The 23919-nt window shown below is 48.5% G+C and overlaps 10 protein-coding genes and 1 non-coding gene across 11 annotated transcripts; 3 read left to right on the top strand and 8 right to left on the bottom strand.

Moving 5' to 3' along the window:
- Positions 1-311: 311 nt before the first annotated feature.
- Positions 312-2092, bottom strand: TrAtP1_002360 (uncharacterized protein; the record flags this gene model as incomplete). Its single annotated transcript, XM_066111439.1, has 2 exons — positions 1544-2092; positions 312-363 (listed from the first exon to the last, which is right to left on the bottom strand). The coding sequence occupies exons 1-2, from the start codon at positions 1708-1710 to the stop codon at positions 312-314; spliced, it is 219 nt and encodes a 72-aa protein (XP_065967513.1). The 5' UTR covers positions 1711-2092.
- Positions 2093-3820: 1728 nt separating this feature from the next.
- On the bottom strand, positions 3821-4996 carry TrAtP1_002359 (uncharacterized protein; the record flags this gene model as incomplete). Its single annotated transcript, XM_014085446.2, has 2 exons — positions 4110-4996; positions 3821-4038 (listed from the first exon to the last, which is right to left on the bottom strand). Exons 1-2 carry the CDS (start codon positions 4621-4623, stop codon positions 3821-3823), a joined length of 732 nt encoding a protein of 243 aa, XP_013940921.2. The 5' UTR covers positions 4624-4996.
- Positions 4997-5218: 222 nt separating this feature from the next.
- Positions 5219-5467, bottom strand: TrAtP1_002358 (uncharacterized protein; the record flags this gene model as incomplete). The annotated part of the gene is made up of 1 exon (XM_066111438.1): positions 5219-5467. The coding sequence occupies one exon, from the start codon at positions 5465-5467 to the stop codon at positions 5219-5221; it is 249 nt and encodes an 82-aa protein (XP_065967512.1).
- Positions 5468-6114: 647 nt separating this feature from the next.
- On the top strand, positions 6115-6543 carry TrAtP1_002357 (uncharacterized protein; the record flags this gene model as incomplete). The annotated part of the gene is made up of 1 exon (XM_066111437.1): positions 6115-6543. One exon carries the CDS (start codon positions 6115-6117, stop codon positions 6541-6543), a length of 429 nt encoding a protein of 142 aa, XP_065967511.1.
- Positions 6544-6787: 244 nt separating this feature from the next.
- On the bottom strand, positions 6788-7006 carry TrAtP1_002356 (uncharacterized protein; the record flags this gene model as incomplete). The annotated part of the gene is made up of 1 exon (XM_066111436.1): positions 6788-7006. The coding sequence occupies one exon, from the start codon at positions 7004-7006 to the stop codon at positions 6788-6790; it is 219 nt and encodes a 72-aa protein (XP_065967510.1).
- Positions 7007-7129: 123 nt separating this feature from the next.
- On the bottom strand, positions 7130-7627 carry TrAtP1_002355 (uncharacterized protein; the record flags this gene model as incomplete). Its single annotated transcript, XM_014085447.2, has 1 exon — positions 7130-7627. One exon carries the CDS (start codon positions 7625-7627, stop codon positions 7130-7132), a length of 498 nt encoding a protein of 165 aa, XP_013940922.2.
- An 8047-nt stretch (positions 7628-15674) lies between these two features.
- Positions 15675-15746, bottom strand: TrAtP1_002354. Its single transcript has one exon. It is a non-coding gene; the product is annotated as a tRNA-Ala (tRNA).
- A 134-nt stretch (positions 15747-15880) lies between these two features.
- TrAtP1_002353 (uncharacterized protein) lies at positions 15881-16153 on the bottom strand (the record flags this gene model as incomplete). The annotated part of the gene is made up of 1 exon (XM_014085448.2): positions 15881-16153. The coding sequence occupies one exon, from the start codon at positions 16151-16153 to the stop codon at positions 15881-15883; it is 273 nt and encodes a 90-aa protein (XP_013940923.2).
- Positions 16154-18697: 2544 nt separating this feature from the next.
- On the bottom strand, positions 18698-20255 carry TrAtP1_002352 (uncharacterized protein; the record flags this gene model as incomplete). The annotated part of the gene is made up of 9 exons (XM_066111435.1): positions 18698-18707; positions 18774-18875; positions 18957-19010; positions 19123-19248; positions 19355-19385; positions 19452-19493; positions 19593-19683; positions 20140-20190; positions 20253-20255. The coding sequence occupies 9 exons, from the start codon at positions 20253-20255 to the stop codon at positions 18698-18700; spliced, it is 510 nt and encodes a 169-aa protein (XP_065967509.1).
- Positions 20256-23029: 2774 nt separating this feature from the next.
- Positions 23030-23242, top strand: TrAtP1_002351 (uncharacterized protein; the record flags this gene model as incomplete). The annotated part of the gene is made up of 1 exon (XM_014085449.2): positions 23030-23242. One exon carries the CDS (start codon positions 23030-23032, stop codon positions 23240-23242), a length of 213 nt encoding a protein of 70 aa, XP_013940924.2.
- A 67-nt stretch (positions 23243-23309) lies between these two features.
- On the top strand, positions 23310-23525 carry TrAtP1_002350 (uncharacterized protein; the record flags this gene model as incomplete). The annotated part of the gene is made up of 1 exon (XM_066111434.1): positions 23310-23525. One exon carries the CDS (start codon positions 23310-23312, stop codon positions 23523-23525), a length of 216 nt encoding a protein of 71 aa, XP_065967508.1.
- Positions 23526-23919: the final 394 nt, after the last annotated feature.

Raw genomic sequence — 23919 nt, 5'->3', positions numbered from 1 at the left:
CCGCTCATCTGTGCAGAGACGGACAGTGAGGCCATCTACGCTGTATGCCTGTGTCTTCCGTGATGTTGCCCCAGTGAAGAAAAAGTATCCGCGGCACGATGGAAATCAGTAAGATTGATAGCGGCAAGGATAAATGACGTGACACGATGCTGGAAGTGCAGAGTCAGCAAAAGTGTGACACAGGCAAAGCAATATATCACGAACCTTGAGGTGATGGCCGATCGACCCACTGCTGAGTGCAATAAAGAGAATGCTAACAAGCATGAAGAATGATGGAGAAGCCAGAGACAAATGATGACCGAGAGAAGATGTCAATTTGAGTTGCCGGCTGCATGGAAAAATGCAGCTGCGGTGAAAGCGGTTCTAGATACGATGGAAACCGATGTCAGTTCAACCGAAGAAGATGCAAAGTCATTCAAAGATGATACAGAGGGGAACATACTTGGATTGCAATCGAAACTGAGAAGATGGCGAAAAAAGACCCAAATTAGACGAAGAAATGTGATGAAGACGGCATAGACTGCGGCTGAAGCCTGCGAGTCCGCCCAGAGGACTTGTGGAAATGTTATGATTTGACGCGTTCTGGCAAAGGATGAGATGGGGTGGAGGAAAGGAGTCTCGAAGAGACTGTCGGAAGCATCATGATGCTGCTGTGCACCGCAGGGAGAGAGGAAAGAAAAGCAGCAAGGGACTCAGTGTGGAGATGAGACCATCGTGGTGAATGAATTTCTGCCGGATGGAACGCGGAGGCACAGAACACGGGAGATGCGCAGAAGAGATGAAGATGGAGAGATGGAAGAAGAAGGGAGAAAAGAGAAGAAACATGGAAGAGAGGAGAAGACTGATTTCAAGGGCGCGACGCGGCATCCGAGCCCAACAGAACCAACACGGCAGCAGCTGCCGATCTCGATCAACCTTATCTCAACAAAAGCAGCTTGTGACTTCTCTTGACCGCTTCTCAGAGATTGAAGAAGCGAGAGTAGTGGAGTCCTGGAGTGTATGGGAGGGTGAGGAAGCGCTGTGAGTGGCTCGCAGGAAGATTGGGGCAGATGCGAAGCAGACGATGACGAATCTGCTCAATCACGCAGTGCAGTGAATGAAGGCAAGTGCCAGTTCGTCTGATGTTTTATTGGCAACAGGAGGGACGCACCAAAGTACCTGAACTGCGCTGTGCCCTGGTGTGCGAGGATTCAGGGGAGAGTGTCTGGCGCTCTACAGCGGGCATCAGTTGCTTGGAACCAGAAGATCGGCGAGATGATGGAGATCCATACCAACCTACGAGAGTTCCTAGAAGAGATATCATCAGAAATGTTCTCATGCGATTATTGAGCCACGGGGAGAAAGGATTCGGAAAACGGAGGCCGCAAAACTGCCCGAAACAGGCCTCGGGAACTGCCTTCTGGCGCCTGGACCGGTACAATCTGAAGCTGGCTCACATTGACATCACCTAGCCGTGCCCTATTGCTTCAATTCTGCTCGTACCTGCAACGGAACAAAGCTTTGACCGCTCTTCTTTGCTGCAGGAGATGGTTGGCCCACCCACCTGCAGCCCAATTTCCCCGTGGCAGCTGTTCTTTCAATCTCTCCAGTGCTACTACTCTTCACACCTCGGACAGAAGCATTGCCGACAATGTTTTTTCTCGTGTGCTTGATATTGAACATCTTGAGGAGCAAGGAAATGGCGTGATCCTTGAACTCGGTCTTCGTCATGCTTCCTAATCACTTAGCGGCATATCAACATCCATAGTGAATCTTCGTCTTTGCTCAGCAGTCAGCCTGGGGTGATCGATATCATCTTCAGTCTCGTAGGCAGTCTCGCTACGGTATCGGTCAAACTCCTAGGTATGCTGTTCATGGTCCGTAGAAGACATCTCTACCGTCTACAAAACAACGGTTATCGTCGACCCAGGGCTAACAACCAGACTGCCGATAGACAGCCGGGACAACGTTACGAAGATGTCCGGCAAATCATCACTTGGAATCGGGAATCAATTCAACGTATCCAAATTCAACACTTTCACCCTATCTACTCGTCGTCTACAATGACCCCTCTGAGCGAGGCATTCCGGCGGGGCTCGGTCTTGACATGAACAACTTTTTGTACAACGCGTCGCGCGCCAAGGTGATGGTTGTTAACTTTCGAACCTCGTCAAGGTCACGACATGTTAGATATGATATATGGGGCCAAGTAAGCTATCAGATGTCGAAGAAGAGGAAGAGGGACGAACAGCAGGTGTCTGCGATCCTTGCGTTTGAAGGGGTGTGGTGGATTGTGTTGTAGAGCACATACACGTCAATTTGTTGTTTGCGCTTTTTACAACGCTGTGCAGCTCTGATTAAATCCCCATTGACGACCATCGCGATTCATCTTGCAAGCGTCATAGCTATCTCTTCCTCCATAATACGTATGTCGACGAAGGGGTCAATGCCTCAGCCTTCGTTACGATTCGTTCGTCGTGATGGCCTTCTTATCTGCTCTGCCCATCAAGATCAGCTTCTTCCGCTGGTTTCTCTAGTGACGTCGTCTTTGTTGGGCTAGTAATCGACCAGATAATGGTCGGCAGTATGAGTCCTTCGACGTCGTGCGTATTCGACGTCTGAAGCTGCGAGTTGGTAATTTTCCTTGCTAGAGAGCGGGAGACATTTGAGTAAGGTGCTTCTTTTCTTCACTTGTTATTTTCCCATCCATTCTTCACCTTTTCTTGTAGTCCGATGGCATACCAGCCTGCTAATCCGTCCCTCGTGGCAGATACTCGGCGTCTTTACTCAGCTCCATCAGGCTGAACGAGACTGGTCAGCCGATTCCACCATCCAAGCCGTGATCCTCACCGGCTTCGCCCAACTGGGTGCCCTCCAGACCTACGGGAAATCATCCATCTCTCAGCCTTGCCTGTTGTGCCTGATGAATACTCCTGCAGGCCTAGTCGAATCAACCAGCCTGGTGCCGGCAATGTCTCCTTCAAATTTCTTCCCTATCAACTTTCGATGTTTGGGTCTTGTCCAAATATGGTGGCCACAGGTAACGGGATGTTAGGATTCTGTCCCAATCACAGACGAGCTGCAAAACATCATCTGCTTCTACTGATGAGAGTGTTGTCATCATTTTTGATGGCAAGGTCATTGGATGGTCTACCCCGAAGGAGTCACTTCGGATTGCGGATTGCTTGAGATACTGGAAAGCCGGGGGCACACACAGAGTACCTCTGCAACTTGAAATTGGCTACGGCCCCCGTCTTTACCTGTCATCCACGCCAGCCAGAATGGTGCAACCCGTCAAATACCTGCCTTTACAAAAGGAAGACTTTCTGGGTCCACACGAACAGCCTTACATGTCAATCGCCGTCGTTCCGCAGGAGATTGAGTCTGGCATATCGACACACGTTGAATATGACCCGACCTTATCTCCTGCATCTGCGCTGTTGATGGTCTTTTATTGCCTAGTAGAAGGACTTACTTTGTTATTTGCTTATATGTCCACGGCGAGATTGTTACAGTGTTCATTGTGTGTCGCTCAGGCTTTGCTGCAGAAACTACAAGCGCCAGCAAGCGTAATAGCACGTACGCCACCCGACTCCTACCTACCTATATGGCCGCTGCACTGTCACTTGGCAGCCACTCTTCTGTTACTTCCCTCACAACCGGCGGGGTAGAACCTTGCGACTCTCTCATGTATGGTGACGGTGACGGTGATGGTGGTGGTGGCTGCGTGGCCGAAGTTGGTCTTTTCCTTACTCCAGCTCATAGAAAAAAAGCACACGAGGAGTGCAATACAACAAGTATAAACCAACAAGGAGCGCGCAAAAAGCGAGAACTGGATGAATCATATGAGGGGCGATCTCTTCTTGACAGCCTTATAGAGATGGGCGAGGAAGAATGCGCCCCCAAACTTGACATCCTTTACCATGAGACAGGCATAGAGGTCACGGTATCCGACATTGGCATTCGCTTCGTTCCAAAGCAGTAGCCGCACTAGGTTGGCATCTCCTAGCTTAACGGCGCAAGCAAATGGTGGAATGAATTCTTCTTCCAGGGATATACCTTTCAAAAAACAGCCAGCGCTTGAGCCGAAGTTGATAGGCAAAGGCTAGTCCTCCTGTTCAAAGTCACACTAGGCATCATTTGCCCATAGCCTTCCGAAGAGCAAGTTTGCACGAAAACATCAATAACTTTGCTAATTGTGTATCGCAAATCATCCAAGGCCAAGTCCGAGCACTTGTTCTTTTTTCTTCTTCTCCATATATCACTCAATCGCATCACCGGCTGCTGCGTTGGCTCTTTTTGCCGAAGGGGACAAAGCTTCTGAAAGGTGACGAGTTCGTCATCGTTACGGGTAGGTAACATGTTGAGCTCTTCGTCTTCCATCTCTTCATGCTCGCCAGACTCAGCCATATCGGCAGTTTCCAGGAGAGTTCGAAGCATGGCGTCACGGTCTGTCTCGGAGGATGTGTTATCAAAACGACCTGCTTGGATAACTTTGCCGTCCATATTCAGGTTGCCGCCCTGTTGGCTGTCGGTCTGGGTGACTGGATTGATTTCGTTGTCATCTGTGGTATCTTGCTGCTCAACACTTTCGTCGCCTTCCACCAGAAAAAGTCTGCTGCTTTGATGACAAGTCGGGAACATACCTCTGAACACACTTATACACACACAAACACTATATCGGAAATCTTGCTTGTCATACCGCTATAAGGACCACGGAACGAGAACAGGTTACGGGATCATTTAATCTAGCCTGTCAGGCCTCGTTCCAACGGGAACGAGGTCACTGCAGCAGCTAGGGGTCATTTTGCGTAGCGAACCTGTGTTGATTTCTATGTAAAGAGAGCGCTCTGCCTCTTTATATCCTATATCACCAGGCTGGCGCTCGGCGTAACTAGATAATCTGGAGTCCCTTCCGCTGCAGAAGGTGGGCTGAAAAGCCTCGTCAAACTGCCAATGTCGTCGCCTCTCTCAAGGGTGACATTGCCATGTTGTCCGTGACGGCCAGGAGCAGGGCGTTCTCGCCTGTGACCATGGACGGACCTTGACGCATGTTACCCATCTTTCATTGCTACACTTGGTTACGTTGCACTGAAGTCTAACTTCCTCGCGATCTATAGTCCAACAAACATGTATCCCCCAAGCCCTCCTTGGTGGAGACATCATCTGTCAGGCCAAATCTGGTCTGGGAAAGACTGCAGTCTTTGTCCTAGCCACGCTGAATGAAAGGGACAATTTATCAATACGGATTTCTCAGATACGCCATCATGATAGACGAGTGCGGCCTAGGCTTTGTGCTGCTAGCACTCTCGAGCGCCTCTATGCCGTCGCGAACTGACTCCCAGTGCCCAAGGGCAGCCTCTCGCACAATCAGCCTACTCTGCAGCTTGATATCTGCGTTTGTCGTATCCGGATCTAATGTATAGCGATATTTCATTTCCTCTTCAGCAAAGGCGTCATCTCTTGCCTTGAGAGCTTTCGAAACCATGAGTCGGTGTATTTTATACTCAACATTGGAGGGTACTGCAATTGCTTTGTACAGTTGCGCCAAAGCCCTATCCTACAAGCTTCATGCTCCCCTGTCTCTCTTTTGCTTTGGCTTCTCCACCATCTTGGTCCTCCCGAGGAATGCCCCATTTTGTCATCTTACATCCATCGCCATGTTCTCTAAAGGCATTAGGTTATTTTGACACATTCGTCCTTGGGCTCACTTCCACGTTTGATGGGGCGAAAGCGTCGACGTCGCGAAGCCAGGCGGCGTTGGTTATGCCGACCGTGAAACCATTTCTTTCGGCAGTGACTGTCGATAGACAAGGTTCCACAACAACAGTTGTTGAGTTTAGCTGTTGCTGACATGCAAAAAAGAAAAAGGTTTCTGGGTAGAAATCTCCCAATACATCCCTCTATGAAGTCAACAGCTGTCCTGCGTCTCCTCAGCCTGGCTGGATCAGCTAGGAAGCCAAGAAGAGGTGCCCTTGTCATGGCGTTTGTCGGTGTGTGTAGGTACTTGACTGTGGTTCATCTTTTCCGCGGCTTCAAAGGCAACTACTCCTATATATGCACAGAGTGCCGCCTCAAAGCCAAGACCCGGGCTTTGCACCCCGAGACGACGGCTTCCGTCTCCCTTCCCGATAGATGAATCGTTTCACCTCGCGCTCTCCGAGCCTTGGTGGCTGCATCGCCAAGATACGAAAGCCCGACGGCGCCTATAGCCAGTGCCGTGGTGGCAGAACATCGCGCGGCTTCCGCCACAGCCGCTGCGGGCGCTGGAGAGGGAGCAGGAGTGCCTCTTCAATGCTCACGGGCAGTCTAGAGACTTCGTCCTCGCCTTCCAGAACAAGCCGTCTGCGCGGCTCTTACACCTTGCCTGGAGGGGAGATTGTTTTCTTCTTTTACGCAGGATCTGCTGTGAATTCACGCTTGACGCTTGGCACTCTTCGGTCGGCCCTCAAGGCGGGTCCATGTTTTATACAGCTCCTCGAACCAACGGTGCCATACCAGCGAGGAGCCATAGCCGTGGGCCACCTCAGTGCTGCTCGGCCTCATAGCTATCACATCGTTTAAGGAGACGAGTCCTGAAGATGCTTGGCCTATTCGACCCGTGCATACTTCCGATCTTGAGTGGATGCGGTCCCGAAGCAGCCCAGAAATGCGGGTTGATGTAGTAGAATGCTGATTCCGGCGAAGCTAGAAGGAAAGGAAGGAAAGTTCTACGATTTGTCCTCTTCCCCTTCAAGCATACGCATAACCTCACTGGTGAGGTCCTCGCTGCTTCAGCCGCTGTCAAGGAAAACCAACTGTCTCAGTACTAGCCTACGACACCAACAAAGCCACAGCCAAGAGGCACCTCAAAGTCATGATCCTTGCAATTCCAGGCGTCATCCTCTTTGAGCGCGGCAAGCGTTTCACCCAGGCGCAGGGCCTCTTCCAGGCCACCACGCATGTCCTCCTGTTTGCTGCTTTCAACGTCTTTCTCGTATTCAATCATGACGATATTGGACGTGTTGCGGTACAATCCTCTGTACATCTGGTCGGTCTTGCCGGTGCGATTAGCCAAGCTACAGAATGCTCGCTAGAAGCGTCCATGGCTGCTTCTTAGTGACTTGCGCAATCGGCTATTACTCTAGGGGGTCATCGAGAGATGGCAGATCTAGCAACGCTGAAGCATTGGCGGAAGGTGCTGGCGGGAGAGCAACATCATTTTGTTTGGTCTGCATTTGTTGTGGCAGTGGTGGCACTGTTTCAAAATCTCCAAAGTCATCTCGTCCTCATCAGCCTCGGAGAGAGCACCGGAGGAGTCAGCGTTTTTGCACTGCAGTTTGTCAAAGCAGTCGGCGCAAGAGTCATTGCTACTACGGGCTGAAGCGATAAGGTACAATTCCTCAAGGATCTCGGAGCTGATCACGCTATCAACCAAAAAGAAGACCCTGAATAGGGCGTTACGGCCAAAGCGCTGACTGGGGGCGTTGGTGTTAACCAAGTTGTTGAAGTTTCTGGTCCGCTGTCCATGGCGCAGAGTTTGAAGGTTCCTTCCTCCCTTCCTTCTTTCCTCTTCCTTTCTTCCTTCTTTCTCTTCTTCTTCTGCGTCTCCTCTCCGTATTTTGTCCTTTTCTTTCTTTTCATTACATTCTTCTTCGTTTTCTTTCATTTTATCCCTTGTTTATAGGTGGAATTTAAATATCCCCTTATGGGCGCTTGCTGTGGGCTTTGCCAGCCGCGCTTTACCTCATCCCATATGGGCATAACATAATACGACACATTCCAACACGCATTTTCAACTTGCAACAACACCAAAGAACAATTTTTTCAATTGCAGGCGGCGAAAATCGTGATTTGGCAATCTTCGGACCAGTTGCCGCTCAGTTTTTCGACCTAGGGCTAGCGATCGTGGTGGCTGGTTTGCATTCTCTCCCATTAATACAGCAAATCCGGAAGGCATTTCGCTCAGATTCCACCTTCGCAAAGCGGCCTTTACGGTTTTATTTAATTACGGCCTACCTTGGTGTTCGCGGTCCAGAAAGGTCATATCAGTGCTATTATTATGCAGAGGCGGCACCCAAAATAGCTTCTTATAGTCTATTGACCATCTCAGAGGGCATTAAACTGAGGCTTAAATCGTACCCTCAGACACCGCAGCCGCAGTTGCAGGCCCAGGACAAGTCAGACGTCGAGTTTGTGGTCATTTCTCCGCCACAAGGTTTGACAGTCGCAGTCGTTGCCAATGTTGTTGTTACTGTTGTTGCTCATTCCCTCACCAATCTGGTGGTGACTTCTTATTCCAAACCAGCATCAAATTGCGCATGTACTCCTGCGTTGACTTTTGCTTCCATAACATCATGGTTGTCGTGGGTTACGCCAAGAGGTTCAACTTGATGGATCAATTGAGGTTCGTCTTCAAGGGCCTCCTGTAGAGGATCAAGAGAGGGGTTCGTTGTTCACATCTAGCCAACTTTGGCTGAATAACTATGTCGCTCTTGTTGGTTGCAGTCAAAGACAGCAAGACGATATCATCAAATTGGTCTCCAAGCTTCAACTTCAGCGGTCTTTGCGTGGGAACTACAAAGGCTCAGGACCTTTCAAGTGCTCGGGAACCTCGAGAGCATCAAAGAGGATGATATTGATCTATCCAACTTCAAGGGCACCCCACTGCTCTTTGTATTGGAGGCTTTGGTACTGGGCCATCTCGAAAGGCCGCCAGCTTTCTCCCCACATTGCAGGCATTAGCATATGCAATATCTGCCTATCCAACTGCAAGCCATTTGTAAATATGGATCACGGCAGCTTTAAACGCATTATAACATGCCCAAGTACGTCTGTTAGAGTCTCTGAAGCACGAATTATTGCAGCCCCCCAGAAATGTACCCTCGACCGAGTTATAGGCATGGACACCTCCACCGCCAAATCCTACCACCTCGCCCGCGGCGTACAGGCCTAGGAACGGGGAAATGTTATCGCATACATGACTGAAAACTTGAACATCACATTTGGCCTTTTCAAGTGAATCAATCAGGAGGAGGAGTTGACGCGGTTGATGCTTCAAGAGTGGCAAATATCACGCTTGGAGAGTAATCCAAAGACATGGATCTCAGAGAATGGCCTGTCGTGCATTTGCAGAGTAGCCCGGGCCTGTCCATAACCACTTCATCTGACAAGACGAACCAAGCAAGGGGCCCTGCCACGAGGCTACAGCAAGTGGCCCATCAGAGATCCAGACCTCCCTGCACAGGCGGCCAAAGCCGCTCACCAGCTAATTGGCGCCTGTGCTAGAAACAAACATGAGCGCTGTCGCTTTCGCTTGCGCAATGGAGCAGCTCTGAAACTTAACTTTATCCCAGCCAGCCCACTTGGCCTCGAGTCTAAACCGGCGGGATTCACCTTTCCATGCGTCAGATCAGCAAGCCATTTATTTATTTATTTTTTTCTTTCCTTTTCTTTTTTTTCTTTGCTTACATTAAGCCGGGTTTTTGTTGCAGTAAACGAGGCGTCACCCTGGGCAGCTGAGGAGATAAATTATTAACAGGAGGGATGTTGCTGCTTCCTTCCCGCTAGAGCCGTGGCGTGGCCAAGCTTTAGTTGCTCTCGGCAACGGCGGGCAAGCAGGCGACGACAACAAACAGAGTGGCGGGGTTTGAAACAAATCGCCTAGAAAATTGACGTGTCGGGGTACAACTTACAATCAACATCAAGGTTGTTAAAGTACACGGTCATATCCCAGGACCGCCCAAGTATCGAACTCAGCAGCACAGCCCGCAAACTGTTTCTGCAAAAATCCAATGGATAGCATGTCACTTCAGCTGGCTTACCTATATCTCGCCACTTGCAGTATCATGGATTGCGCAGTTCCAGGTACAGTATGTGCTGCGCCTCGAGGATGAAAATAGAGGCACAATGCCCAAAACAATTCCAAATGCAGTACTCCGGCTGAAGCTTAACGCATGGTACATGTGCCTACAGCCTCGCACATCTCCATAGCATTTCTGCTGCAGCTGCAGCCCTTCAAGTCCCTCTACCTCTGCCGCTTTATACCTCAGCAGGCCCTCTTCGCTTCGCATAGTTTGGGGTAATGCTTTGCGGATGGAACGAGATACAAGCCCTAGGGCTCGACTAACAAAAACGAATATCTTGTTGGAGTTGCAAACGGATAGGCGCGCTATATTGGGTCACTGATAGAAGAAGTCCTAGCGCTTCTGGACTGAGCAGGACTACAAGACGCCCAATATGACCTCCTGGCGACTATAGTTATTGCGTATCCTGAGATGTCAGACGATTTGATCAGAATAAGATATTCACTTACTCGACTGCAAGTATCGAAAAGAGTTGGCGCTGAGAATCAGATAACCCAGATGAGATTGCAAATATCTAGGGAATTCTTGGGTCGCTACGCCCGGGGAGGTTGTCTGCTGCAATTACTGCCTACCTCGCCCAGATCGAGAGAGATTCAGCTCCCGACAGTGTAGCTGATTCAACAGTATGAATGCTCTCTCAATTGCGTCTTAGGCCTCTGACAGCCCTGTGACACGACACGGATCTTCTCTCCCAGGACTTGTGCTACTTCGTGCAACAGGTGTCACTGACACGTCGCTTGGCAGAGACTCGCTGTATAACCTAGCTGTTCATGAATTGTGCCTCTTTCTTGATATCGACATTATCTCGGCAGTTTTGTGCTGTATAGCGGAGTCCTTCGAGTTTGGCAATGGCTTCAGTTCTATCCAAGAGAAATTAGCGTTTGAAGGCTGCGATCCGGGTCTGAATGGAAGATTTTATGAGTTCCTTTTCAGCTAGTTGAACCAACGAAACCCGCCAGTCAAGTGCAGGTCCGCGGAGTAGCTGAGACAGATTAAGACAGATTTGTTCCTCTCTCTCCGGGGTAGTTGCGTTGTCTGGAATACTCTCCCCAGAGTTATCAACTTACGTCCCTGCAACGGTGCAACCAGAAGTCTGACCTAAAGCTCCGGGGTTAAAGACATCAATATGACTCAGCTTTCACTTATCTCTTGGCCGAGTTTCGCGGGCCTGTGATAGATCAATCATGTGTCCAAAAAGGAGATTGAATTATTCATTGGACAGGTGGACTGGGAGAGTGGCTTGCGCTGCGGTGTTGGCGGTGGTGTTGGCAGCGTCAGTTCCCGTTACTCTATCTTCCGTAAGGGCTGGGTCCCTTGTTCCCTCGGCGGGTGAAAGCGGATCAAGTCGGTTGTTCCACGATCAAAACACTACGTGGATCCAGGTAGCGAACTATGTGACAGCCCTTGAGATGTGAGATACTGGCAGGAGGTCTATTGAGGCCGAGGCCAGAGCTCTCTCTTGTAATAGACTGTCCCTGTCAACGGCGGTCCTGGCTGGATAAACCTTTTCGTCCACCAGCAGATTGGCAAACTTCACAGCGAGGTGTGTGTGTCGTGCCACATTCGCGGTTCTCCGGCGTGCCAGTATGGACTCACCCCGACCAACTTTATCACCCGCCCTTCTTTCCGGGTAAGCCGCGTGACTGGAGAGATACATGGAGGACAACATGATAGTTGGCGACAAAGTGCCAATACCGTCGCTCAAAGGCATATCGATCTGACCCTCGCTCATCGTATCCACAAAGCCATACAAGGCATTCTCAACTTGATGAGCAGCCAAGAAACATGCGACTACCCAGCCGTGACCTTTCTAGCGTTGAAGCTTCTTCTGGCGCCGGCGATGCTTTATATTACCCGTCGAAGACGTTATAATCACTGGCGTGATGTCTACGGCCTCTACAGCTCTTCTTTCGGCGACTTGGACAATCGACACTGCTTCACTTCCACTCAGTGGACAGTGGATGCAAGACTCAAAAGACATGGCACAAGGCCGATAAAAGAGACTTGGAGATTACAATGGGGGGAATGGGCAGATTCCCATTGTTTGCCAGCAGGCGGGGGATCCGGATGGCGAACCGTTTGACAGCCCTTGAGGTGTAGGATGAAGGCAGGAGGTCTATTGAGGCCGAGGCCGGAATTCTCCCTTGCGCTGATCCTGGCGGGATAAAACATTACGGCGTAGCTCCACTGTCAAGCACACCTGCAGTGGAGCGCATCGGCTCAATCCGATCCAGACCACGCCTGAGTTCGTTTACTCCCTTGGGAAAAGGAGCGCAACAACTCTCTCAATCGGAATTTTCATTCACATCCATGTTGGATTCCGACGTCCCTTTGACACAACTGCTTCCATTGGGCATGAAGATACTCGAGAAGTAGGAAAACGGCAGAAGGTCTATTGAGGCCGAGGCCGGAGCTCAGATTGCAAGAGGCGGCTCAATCCGATCCAGGGCCTCACTCATATCACTTCGAACCACGCCCAAGTTCGTTTACTCCTTGGAGGATGGAGGGGAGCCACTCTCTCAATCGGAATTTTCATTCACATTCGTGTTGGATTCCGACGTCCCTTTAACACAACTGTTTCCATTGGGCATGAAGGCAGGAGGTCTATTGAGGCCGAGGCCGAAATTTTGCTTTGCGAACCGCTTGGCAGCCCTTGAGATGTGGGATAATGGCAGGAGGTCTATTGAGGCCGAGGCCAGAGTTCTCTCTTGCGCTGATCCTGGCGGGATAAAACATTACGGCGTAGCTCCACTGTCCACCCAGTGGACAGTGGGAGCAAGAGGCATTCAAACCCATGGACAAATTCTCAGCATCACTACTCTCGCCACGCTGCCATTCACTAATGGCACCACAAAGACGGTGATGGTAGATAGTAGAATTCGCGCACCCAAAACCAGCCGCAGAATTAATCCGCACAATTCAGGCGTCGCCTCTCATCTATGAGGATGATAACTCCAGCCAATATCAAGCAGACGCATGGCTTATTCCAACTGCTTCCTTCGGCTTATCTTGAGTAAATCAAGGCGTTCTATCGCAAAGAATACAGTCGATCACTTCTATTGAAAGGATTTGTCAGTGATTAGTTTGCCAGCAGGCGGGATAGAACCTTACGACCTAGCGGCCCTCGGGTGCCGATTTTCTCGATTTTCCTCTCCAAGAGCATCCTAGGCTACACTACAGACGCTGGCGACTAGACGCGCTATCCAAACCCCCAGAGCTACAGCTACCAAAAGCCATACTGCACAAGCTGTACACAGAGAGATTGGGACACGGAGATTTCGTGGAGTACTACGAAAGATTCGGACATGGCGCCAGGCCCACCTGCAAGTGCGGTAAACCAAGGACACAAGGCCATTTTATGGAATGCAAAATGATGCAACCTTTCCTACCAGAAGTCCCTGAAAATGACCTTTGTGCGGGCATCACCCCCCTTACCTACCTTTTAGGCCCCAACGGATATAAACACTTTCAGACACTAGTGGATGACACAAGCCCCTATGGCCCTGCCCCCTAAGATACAGATTAATACAATAACTTTCTTTTGTTTTAAATGACACATAGTAAACGCGGACTCTAAGTTAGCGGCTCCTACCGTCCTATTGCCCCGAAGGGATTTATGTAACTGGCTTATTTAGTAGACGTTAATAATAAAACAAACAAATAAACAAATAAATATCCTAGGCTACGGAATGCCAACGACGTTGGATTATCGAGCAAGGATGGGAATGTCCATTTCTCATGGACTACAAGCTTCTCTATATCGATTTCTTGCTGAAGAGACCCAAGATTGTTGAGCAAAGTTGCGAAGCAAATTTGCGTAGGTGCCAACCGGAGAAAATCGCACTTGCAGCTTTGCCATTATTAATGTATTGAAAGAACAATGTGAAATGGATTTAAAACTGATTCGACTGGCAATTGGTCAGGGCAAAATCTTTTACCGCTCTCGCAATATTAATGTACCTGTTCTTTTAATGTTTCATAGCTCATTTTCAGTATCCTGCGATGGTGGTTTTCGCCACGTTATAACGCCGCATAAAACTATTTACTCCTCATAGATGTTTCTTTTAATTAAAAGCGGCATATTCGAATATAACGCTCTAGTAAAATCTTCATGCACTCTGTTTAAGAGAAAGCCCTGTATTCTAGCTATAAATTTGTACAAATCTCGTTATAGAAGAAAGTGGCTGCTAAAAGTGGGAAAAGAAAATGCGCTGAAAGTGAAAAGTAACTTGCCTGCCTGCCTAGGTGGATACGTTTAAACAAGGTGACTTTGATCAAAATAGGCGGCTTCGATTGAACAAGATGACTTCGATTAGTGCAGCAGCTTTGCTCACCACTATGAACGCTTTGAGCGGGCATGAAGATTTTACTGAAGAGAGGCAAGATCGCATCCTTGTAGGAGCGATCCGTCAATTGGAACAGGGTCATCGACTTATTGGGACGCCTAGCTTGGTTCGTGCTATTCAAGACAAGGTGGTTCCTCGACCGAATGACCAGGCCTGGCACGGCGCATCGGTCTTGTTCTGGCCCCATGTCCACAGCTGCTGATCTCGTGAAGGCCACAGCTCTCGACGATGAAAATCCAGGGCCCCCAACAGGTCTTGTTAATCTTTTTTTTTTTCGCGGCAGCGGCAAAGAGAAAAACAACAAAAAAGTCAAAAGGGCAAAAAAGGGTCTATCACTAGACCTTTCAATTATTAGCCCTCTTCATGTTAATATTCATCTAAACTCTACATCAACGGCCTCCCTAACAGATGTGCAGAGAGGCGCTGCAGAGATGGCTCCTCCTGGCTGCTGTAGTGCTGCAAGGTCGCCTAGGCTTTGATATATTGACTTGTGTGTTGACTTGTTTGTCAATGCTGACGAGTTGGACGATTCGGATGACATGGTCAATCGTGGCGAGATCTGTAGGTGTTTTGTGCGTTTCGTTGAGGTGTCGATCAGTGAATCGGTCAGTCCGAGCACACGCTGTCGTCTCCAATGATTAACAAAGTCTTCGAAAGTCTTTCGTCTGCTTCGTACATCCACCCATTCCAGCGGATATTGAATGTGTAGAGCGTCTGTTGGTTGATGCGTCAGGCTTTCCTCCAGCGCTGCTATGTCTGTGGCTGTAAGGATTTCCGTCAATGGATGTCCTGTTTGGAGAAATGGCGCTATTTAGCTGGTGATTTGCAGTAGCTGTTGCGATATCATTGAAGGACGAAGCAATACAATGAGATAAATGAATTGAAAGAAATAGACAAAGGAAATGAAAGGAATGAAACTATCTCAATCTCAGCGACAGACAGTTGGCAGACTGGATGGAGCGGAAACTTATTAAGTGCACAAACGAGTATCGCGTCTCTGGCGACTGATCTCTCCGTGTCTTTCTCTTACTATCTGGTGACTTTATTATCTATCGCCTACAGGTCTCCTCCAACCGTCTTGCCAACATAAACCGAAGAATTATCGGGCAATAATTGGATCCTGAGAGAGAATAGAGTTAGCGACACGGCTATAACAGGGGCTAGACTGGATCGATGGCTTGGTCTTCAAACTTTTGACGAATCAAGGCTCCAGCAGAATCCATTTAGGGTGAAGGCGTCGGGCTAATTATGTGGAAATAGTGGCACCGTGTGGGTGAGACCGGCCAGCTAAGATGGTACGGGAAAGGATGAACAATGAAAAAGGCAATTGTGGGAATGCACGATGGATGTTAAATATGGATGGTTGGGATGGGGAGATTGAGATTATCAACCCCGATTTTGATTTTTGAGATGTCGACGAAGAAAAAGAAGCAGAAGGAGGAGACGGCAGCAAAGGAAAAGGAAAAAAAAAAAAAGTGAAGTGACGTACTGAAACGCAAAAATATGGACACGAGGGGAATTGAACCCCTGACCTTTCACATGCGAAGCGAAAATCATACCCCTAGACCACGCGCCCAATTAGTTACAAAACAGCGCTCAAATCTTACTTATACGCCCACTATCTGTTCCCACTAGAAGCGAGATGGCGGGCGACTTACTTCCAAATACATGCTTCCATCACCCTCTGCTTTCTGGCTGTCGCCGTCCACGTTACTTGGTCTCGGTCGGCGTCTCGATCGGCGTCGGCTTCGACTTCTTTGGCCGGCCTTTTCTTGGCTTTGACTCATGTGTTTGATTCTTTTTCCACCGCTTGAACATATTAAAGACGGTCGAAGAAGAAGTGTTGAATTCGACCGCTACAACACGGTAAGACTTTCCCTCTGATATCTGGGCGCATATGGCAGCTCTCTGTACGGCAGTGAACTCGTGATTTCTCTTGCGGTTGCTGATCAGCGCGGCACCAGGTTCTTGTGCTTCTGGCATTTTGTCGCAAAGTTGAGTGAAGTGAGTGTAATGATTGTAACGAGTGTAATTGAAGGCAATGGAAAGAAGAGTTCAATGCTGTGTTCACAAAGCTGCAACGCAGTGCATTTTGGTGGGGTCCGCGGATTCTCGGGTGCTTCTTGCCGCTTGACAGCTGATGGAATTTCTTTCTAGCGATACTTACCTGTGGACGGTACTTCTACAGCAGTGCTGGAAGCTATAAGATTGAGGCGCCGCTCACTATCCAACCTTGAATCCATGTGAGCTCATACTGAAATGTTTCATTTTCTATTGCTTTAGTGGCTGCCCGGCTTTGAGAAACGTCTTTCTGGACAAATTCATTCCGACGAATGAAGGGTAGATATATGTATTAGGACATGATAGATATTGGGAACTGCACAGCCAGTCTACTAGATATTGAAATAAAAATCTTATCACTCTATCCTTGGTCAAAATTCTCTTGATAAAAATATTCTCGGCCGACATCCCAAGGCTTGCATGGCCGTGTTTGTTCAGCCGAGTTGCGGCAATGGGCCTCTAACATTGTATTTTCGGCCAAGCACGTTAAGGTTTTATATGTCAGGTAGCGATACCCGACCAGTCTGATGACCCGGATGCACGAAAGCCCTGCATGGCTGTCCCATTACGTTGGCGTTTGGGTGAAGCGGCCCTGAGTATTGCTATAGGCCCCGACCTTTGGGCGCCCTCGCAACCGCCATTGCGTACTGCTCTCGAAACCTAGATTTCAAGCCCAGTCAATATCGTGATGCGTGGCCAAGATGAGACAGTTTTGGATCCGCTGAGACTTGGCGTACACAAAGAGAGCATCATAATCTGCGGTTCTTAGTCGCCAGTTGGGTATATTGCTCCGATACGCCACATCAAGATACCCTTTGATGATACAAGAGTTGTGACTAAATCTGATTTATTTCTTGCGCATCTAGCTTGCTCCAAACAACTGCTTGACGTCCGAGAGACGGAGCATTCCGAGCCACGGCCATTTTTCGTAACTTTGGAGCCCCTGAAAGCTGTAGATGCTGGATCCAGGACGAGAAACTATGAATTTGAGAAACGATTCTAAAATACCCTTATAAATGATGGCGAGCACGAATTGTACTTTACTATTGCTGTACTTGGCCCATAACTCAATGTTGAGTGGCTCTACCCAGCGAATAGTATTCAGGCCAGTGTGCCTCCACACTCGCGAAAGCAATTCCGCTTCCCTACGAAGCTTCCGTATTTGTCCGCTCACGTGGAGGAAATGTTGAGAAAACACAATCGCCGTCATATTGTTCGCACACTAGTTGCAAGAGGCAACCATATTTCTTGGGAAAGCGTGGGATTGCCGCGTGTATGGGTCTCTGATCAGGCCAGGTTCACTGCTAAACGTGCGCAAGGGACCTTTACAGAAAACAGACGCTTCGGTTGAGTGGCGGATATGTGATGAGGAGATTATCACAGGCCCCCACGGGAGGATTGATTCCTGTATCTCATTACCAAGTTTTCCGAACCAATACTTGGGGACAATGTCAGGTTTTCTGGACCAGTACTTGGAGACAGAGGACATATATATGGACCCGATAGAAGTGGAAAGAGAGTGATTCGCAAGCCGATATCTCATGTGGATATTGTTCAGGCAGGCTTGGCGCCAGAATATGTCGTGATTGAGCCCCAGACTTTCCGCGACATCTCGAAAACACTGTCTCAGCATATGAACTATCTGGATACTTGCAATCAATTCTCTATCGTGAGATGGGAGCTACCATAGTCTATCGATGTGGAAGAGAATATAGATTCAGACATTTACGATTTGTCTTTCGTGGTACGATGGGAGCTACCGGAGTTTATTGAATCAGTTCTGACCATTAATGGAATAATTCATGAGCCTTGCGCAGAAATACCCATGTAAAGATACGTCAAGTTGTTTTGGCCTGCGATAAAGTTTGATGCTTTGCAGTCTATGCTACAACACGCACAGAAATTGTTTGAAGATGGTCAGTTTCATTTTCATTCGCGATTCCTTTCTGCAAGGGCCAACTTTGAAGGCAGAACCAGCAAAGACAGAACCACTGGTACCCCCCTGAGTCATACTTTAGAACTATACCGTTGTTATTCAGAATTTGAGAATCTCGAATCGACGTGTCAGACATGCGGTACGATTTGATCTACTTTGGCCAACTATTAGCTTGGTTGAGCGCCGTTTTCTGGATGCCCAAGCATAGCACACTTTCAAACTCTAGCGTTCGAGATCGAGGGAATGGTCACGTTAGGAAGTGGGGAGCAAATCGGAATTGGCATCTCTGAGACTTGTTCCAAGTAAATGTTTTTTGATATCGGCCTGGTGGCTTTACAGGAGATTGACTCGATCAAAGAACACTTTTGCTGGCGACCGTTGCTCAATAATACAGTAATAGCTGAAGGCTTTCCTATTAGGAAAATAAATGGTGGCGTTGGGCTCGAACTACCCTTCCATGCCATGCGTCCCATATTCATTGCAGACGCCAGAAGGGGTGTTGTTCAAAGGTTTTCTATTACGCTTGTGCCTCAGAGGCAGCTTAACTCGAAGTCAGTCCAATAGCACTATATACAATCCCAAGATCCCGAAGAACAAGCTACTCACCATCTTTTCAAAACAGGTATCAACGGCTTATAAATCGAGATTCTGAGCGCGGCGCGGCCATTCCTTGGGTATAATTCAAATGTGTGCGTTGTTGTAGGTTCACTGCCATCAGGATATGAGTCAGCCAATGCTTCAAGGCGCCGTTGGATATTCGCTGGGATTCATGATGGAAACGAAGCTTACTCCAACAATGAGCATATCAAAATTTGGTGCGCTAGGCATAGGAGCAAACATCGCCTACACCAGGGGCGTATATGGGCGCGTTCCACAAGATGTAACACGTAGGGATGACAGGCTTTTTGGTTGCAAAGACGGCCCATTGCTCATGTACGACGTGCCTTTTACATACCGGAAATTTGCGCTATACTGCAACTGGCCCACGTATGGGCCAATAGACAGAAAGACGAGCCTGAAATTCTGGCAAAGAAGCCATTTTGCGAGCCTCGGTGGGATGGCGGTAAAGCTTCGTATGATGCTATAATGGAGTTGAGAGATGTTAAGCCCCGAGAGCCTTGTGCTGAAGAGCCGGCGATTTGGTTCATGTCACTGCTCCGGGAGAGCTCTTGGGAAAGAAAATAGACCTTGGTGCTTCTTTGGCGTCATTGAAAAGTCCTAGCAGATGGCAGATCATTCCAGCTAAGAACAAAGACACGATAATGTTGTATTTAAAGGACTTACTCAGCCAATCAGTCCGGCAAACGCAAAGGAAGCATGCAAGGCCTGGACAACGTGGCCACAGGGATATCTTGTCGCGACTATTCAATGCCTAAGACATGTTTCAAAAACCTTTGACGGCTGCGAGGATAAGCCAAAACTAACCGAGAGGCTCCTTGGGGGCAAGCGACCTAATGGCAAGATCTTTGAGCCTTGCGGCGAGGAACACTGCAAAGGATGCCTTGGAGCTCAGCAGCTGATGAAGAGGGCTTCAGAAAATCCGCTTCCAGACCAGCCTAGTGGTGGCGTTATCTCTGGTAAAGGTCGCAGAACTTGAAAGAAATATAAATTGATGGTCGATTGCTTGTCGGTGGCCAGCGAATCTTCAGAGACCATAACGAGGCAGCGAGAATCCAACAACATGTCCTTCGTCGCTCATCGAAGCTCCCGCCGTCGGCAAGGCCTTTGAAATACCAGCTCAGCGAGTCAGCTCAGACGGTGTCTTCAAAGGGAGGGGTCCCAACAAACAAAATCTTTTTTTCTGTGCGACATGTTTAGAGATTGTGTATTGTCTGCGCTATTATTGTGGCAGAGCCCATGTTGCGGTCTTGGTAGCACATCATCGGGTATCCTGGACTTTGCTCTGCTATTTTGACGTCTTGACAGGTAAGGGGTGGATCGAAGAGTGTGTTTGTGGTATTGGATTTGATACCCTGGAAATTGACGTCTGGCAAAGAAGCAACTGTCGGACGTTTCTTTGTTTCTATTGAAATGGAAATTAGACAAAGAGCAACTATTTCGAGGATTAGCCAGGATCTATCCAACCATGATCAAATTGTTTGCTTCCCACGGATATGTTGCAGAGAAGATTTTGGAGCAGGATTCCGGATGAAGTGAGAGAGCGCGGCTGACATTTTCTCTGAGTGGGCGAAAGATGGACTTTTTCAGTACAGGTAGTGGGGAGAAATCAATTCCGACTTTTGCACAGTATACCACCAAAATATAATAAATTAAACTATATAATTAATATTGACTACTATAGAAAAATAATAATAAAAAGCTTTTTATTATAAGCTTATATAATAGGATTTATAAACTATAACATAATAATAATCACATATAGTATTTATTTTTTAAGAAATAGTTTAAAGTATAAGATTTATATCTGTTATCATTCATACTGTAGATAGTGGGTTATAGTGGGATGATAATGGATGTATAGTGGAAAATACAGTGTTAAGCATACAGTGAAATGGGTCGGGATTTTTTGCGAGGCACTGTACATACCTTGGGTAACCGCTGTATGAAAGTACTTGCGCTAAATTCTAGCGACTGTTCAGCTTCCATGCATGCTGGTGGCCTCGTCAAAGCGCCATAGGCACCCTCAATATCAATGAAACTACATGCATGTATTTACAACGTCATCTCTTATCCATAGCCCATTGAATGTGTTGAACTATTATTCTCTGTAGTGCCATTGTCTATTCGAGTGGACGATTTATTTTTTCTTTGTTGGGGTTGCGCGTTTGTTACTCCTTGCAGTACCCAGGAGTGATTTATGGCAGAAGGTGACCGGCTAATTCGGGAGCAAGATTTGGCACAGCCAACCCAACTATCAGCGTCTTAGAGCCCTGTCCAGCATCGCGAAACATGGCCAGAATGTTGCAAATCCACTGGAGCCAAGGTATCCACAGTGGTCTGTCAGTTTTCTTGGGCATTTACGATTGTTGCAAGTGGTCAAGCGGGTCTTGAAATCAAGATGACTATTTATATTGCCTTGTTGAAAATGTTACTATAAAATCATCACGCCTCCTATTTTTCTTTCTCGGTTTTGATATTATAACCATGTCTTTTTTTCTAATTCCAACAAACATTCTGCCAAGTTCAGCGTCTCCGTGTGGTGCAAGTCCTGGAAAGCCTTGTCCACCTCTGTGCTTCTGAAAGGCGACCCGAGGCCTCAGGAATAGAGAAAGCGGAGACTGCAATCTAGAAAACCAGAAGCTCGGGGCGAGCGCGCCGTCAGTAGTAGAGACAGCAGAACTTGGAGGCGCACTCGCTCCTAGAATGCAGTGTGAGCACTTTTGCACACTGCGCATTGGGGAGTATCAGCCTGCAATTGGGCTGGCCCAAAAGTCGGGCTAGCATATGGTTATGCCAGTCCAAACTTGGAGCTAGCACATCAATGTACCAGCCTGAGTTTTGAACCAGCCTCTACTTGATCATATTCTGGTACATATATGAGGCCAATATTTCTATACCAGCGCTTGTGGCTGCCTTGTGTGCTGCCAATCATGGTATTCAGAGCATCTCGACGAGGACGTAGCAGTGGGACTGGTCAAAAGCGTTGGTCCAGCCTAACTGATACCTCTAGGCTCTATCCCAAAGTCAAGCAATGAGCCAGTACAGTATGCCGATATGCTAGCCCATTGTGTACTAGCCTCAACTACGGACTATTCATGCGTAGAGGCAAAAGGGGGGCAGCTGCCGGCTTAAGTCGGTGAGTTCTCACTTGACGGTATTCAACCGAAACTTGGCCTACCTTTCTCTTCTTTCATCAAACTGTCCGCGACAGTCACCAACGAACTCTTCCAGCATGGCGCCCTTGCAGGAGAAATACTACAGCGCCGAATTTGGTAAGCTGCCGGTGCATTTCAACATGACCCGCCCAGACTATTCGGAATCAGCAGTCCAAGAAACGGTGCTGACCTCTTCTTTCTGAGGCGTTGGATCCGATGAGGGGTGTAGAGGATTGCATTATGCACACTATTGACGACAGTGATGACGCGGAGCCTGCCTCAGGACGACTATGCAAACCAACTCAGAACAGAGGCTACCGCTTGACAAGTTCATCAATTGGCCCATGTTGACCAAGCCTGCTCATTATCAAGGGATTTAACTGAGAACCAGGGGACACCTCCACGGAATCGATCGGCCCAAGCATGGGGAGCAAACTTTGTAGCTGATCTCAGGCCCAAAGAGATGCCGTGCTCGCCTTTCTATCGTCTGAATCAAGCACTCCCTATCAAGCAGGATCATCGGCGTTTCGAAATATCGCTGACCGCTAATTTGATACTCGCCGAGTGTCTTACATTCATCAAGAGTCGGACGTTGTCCGCCCAGTGCGATTCGGGGACGATGACAAAGAGGACTCGCTGTCGGCAGTGTCGCTTCGGCCGAATCCACGAACTGAAGAGCTTTCTTTAATGAGAAAAACTGGTCGACTCTCCGCAGGGTAGCCATGCATGATCTATACCACCATATTCCAAAAATAAAAGACCAGCCTATGATGTCTTACCATCTTGTCAACTTCCTTGCCAAACGGGGCTTGGACCAAAATATCGACCAAAATATTGACCAAGAATTCCGTTTTGGAATTTTGGACTTTGTCCCACATCTGCTTGAAAGAAGCGTCGGGGAAAGAATCCCAGGCAAGTCTTGTGCGGGAATCTCATTTGCTCAGTGTCCAATGAACTGACTCTCCAATAGAACCCCCACCCCACTGAAGCCGCTCTAGGAAAGCACAACACAACCCTAGAATTCTTGGGCTGCGCGATCGTTATGGTGTTCTGATCGCACCTCTTTGGGAAGAATTGGTGTGCAGCATGACCCTTGACCAAAATGTTTTCATGACCCTGGCTATCCAAGAAGCTCAGAAAGACGATGCCCAACCTAATGGCTCTGTTGACAAGAGCGAGCTGCCTATTCAGCAGGGCAGCGCTTCGGTGCCCTCATACGGAACCGCTGGCCAGGATGCGGAAGAGGCGAGTTCAGCAGTCGACTTGTACCTCGTCGACGAGATAACGACCGGCCGATGAAACCTCGCCTCTACCCAGGCCAAAGCACAAGCGCAAGAAACAGTATTGCCGTGACACCGAGGACGACATGATGCAGTCGGATGAGCTGGGTGCAATGGAGGAACAGATGACGACTGAAGTGAAGCAAAAATTTGACACGGATCGTACCACGGATACGACAAGCCACGAGGATGGTAAACCGGTGCACGTAAGCAAGCGCCGGGACTGGACCCCGGAGGAAGACACGACGATCAAATCTTACTTTAAGTCGGGGAAAAGGCAGCAGCAATTGCGGCCGAACTGAATCAAGGACCCAGCACCAGTCAAGTCGGCGACCGAGATAAAGCGAACGGATAAGGACATTATCCAGAGAATTGAATATCTCGGCCTCAATCCCGGTCACGGGCCTAACCCCGAATGCGAAAATCACTCCTCTTTGTCTTTCCAAGGTTCACAGAAACGTTGGACTCTTAAGGAAGACGAATTTCTCGAGACCCTCCGGGATGGATACAACGTGGATAAGTTTGGCATGGGGCGAACCGCAAATGCGCTTCGTGCTACAGTAGACGGGTATATCTACGACAAGCTGCGGCCGAAGCCAAAGCCGAGACCAGCGGCTCTTTGGACAAGAACTGTGAGACGAGCCAGGTGTCTCAGGTTTGTGTTACTATGCTATTATTGGATAACCATTTCACCAA

Source organism: Trichoderma atroviride, chromosome 1 (genome assembly GCF_020647795.1).
Source record: "Trichoderma atroviride chromosome 1, complete sequence".
Classification (NCBI taxonomy): Eukaryota; Fungi; Ascomycota; class Sordariomycetes; order Hypocreales; family Hypocreaceae; genus Trichoderma; species Trichoderma atroviride.
The sequence above is the reverse complement of the archived record's forward strand: the minus strand, read 5'-3'. Positions and strand labels throughout refer to the sequence as shown.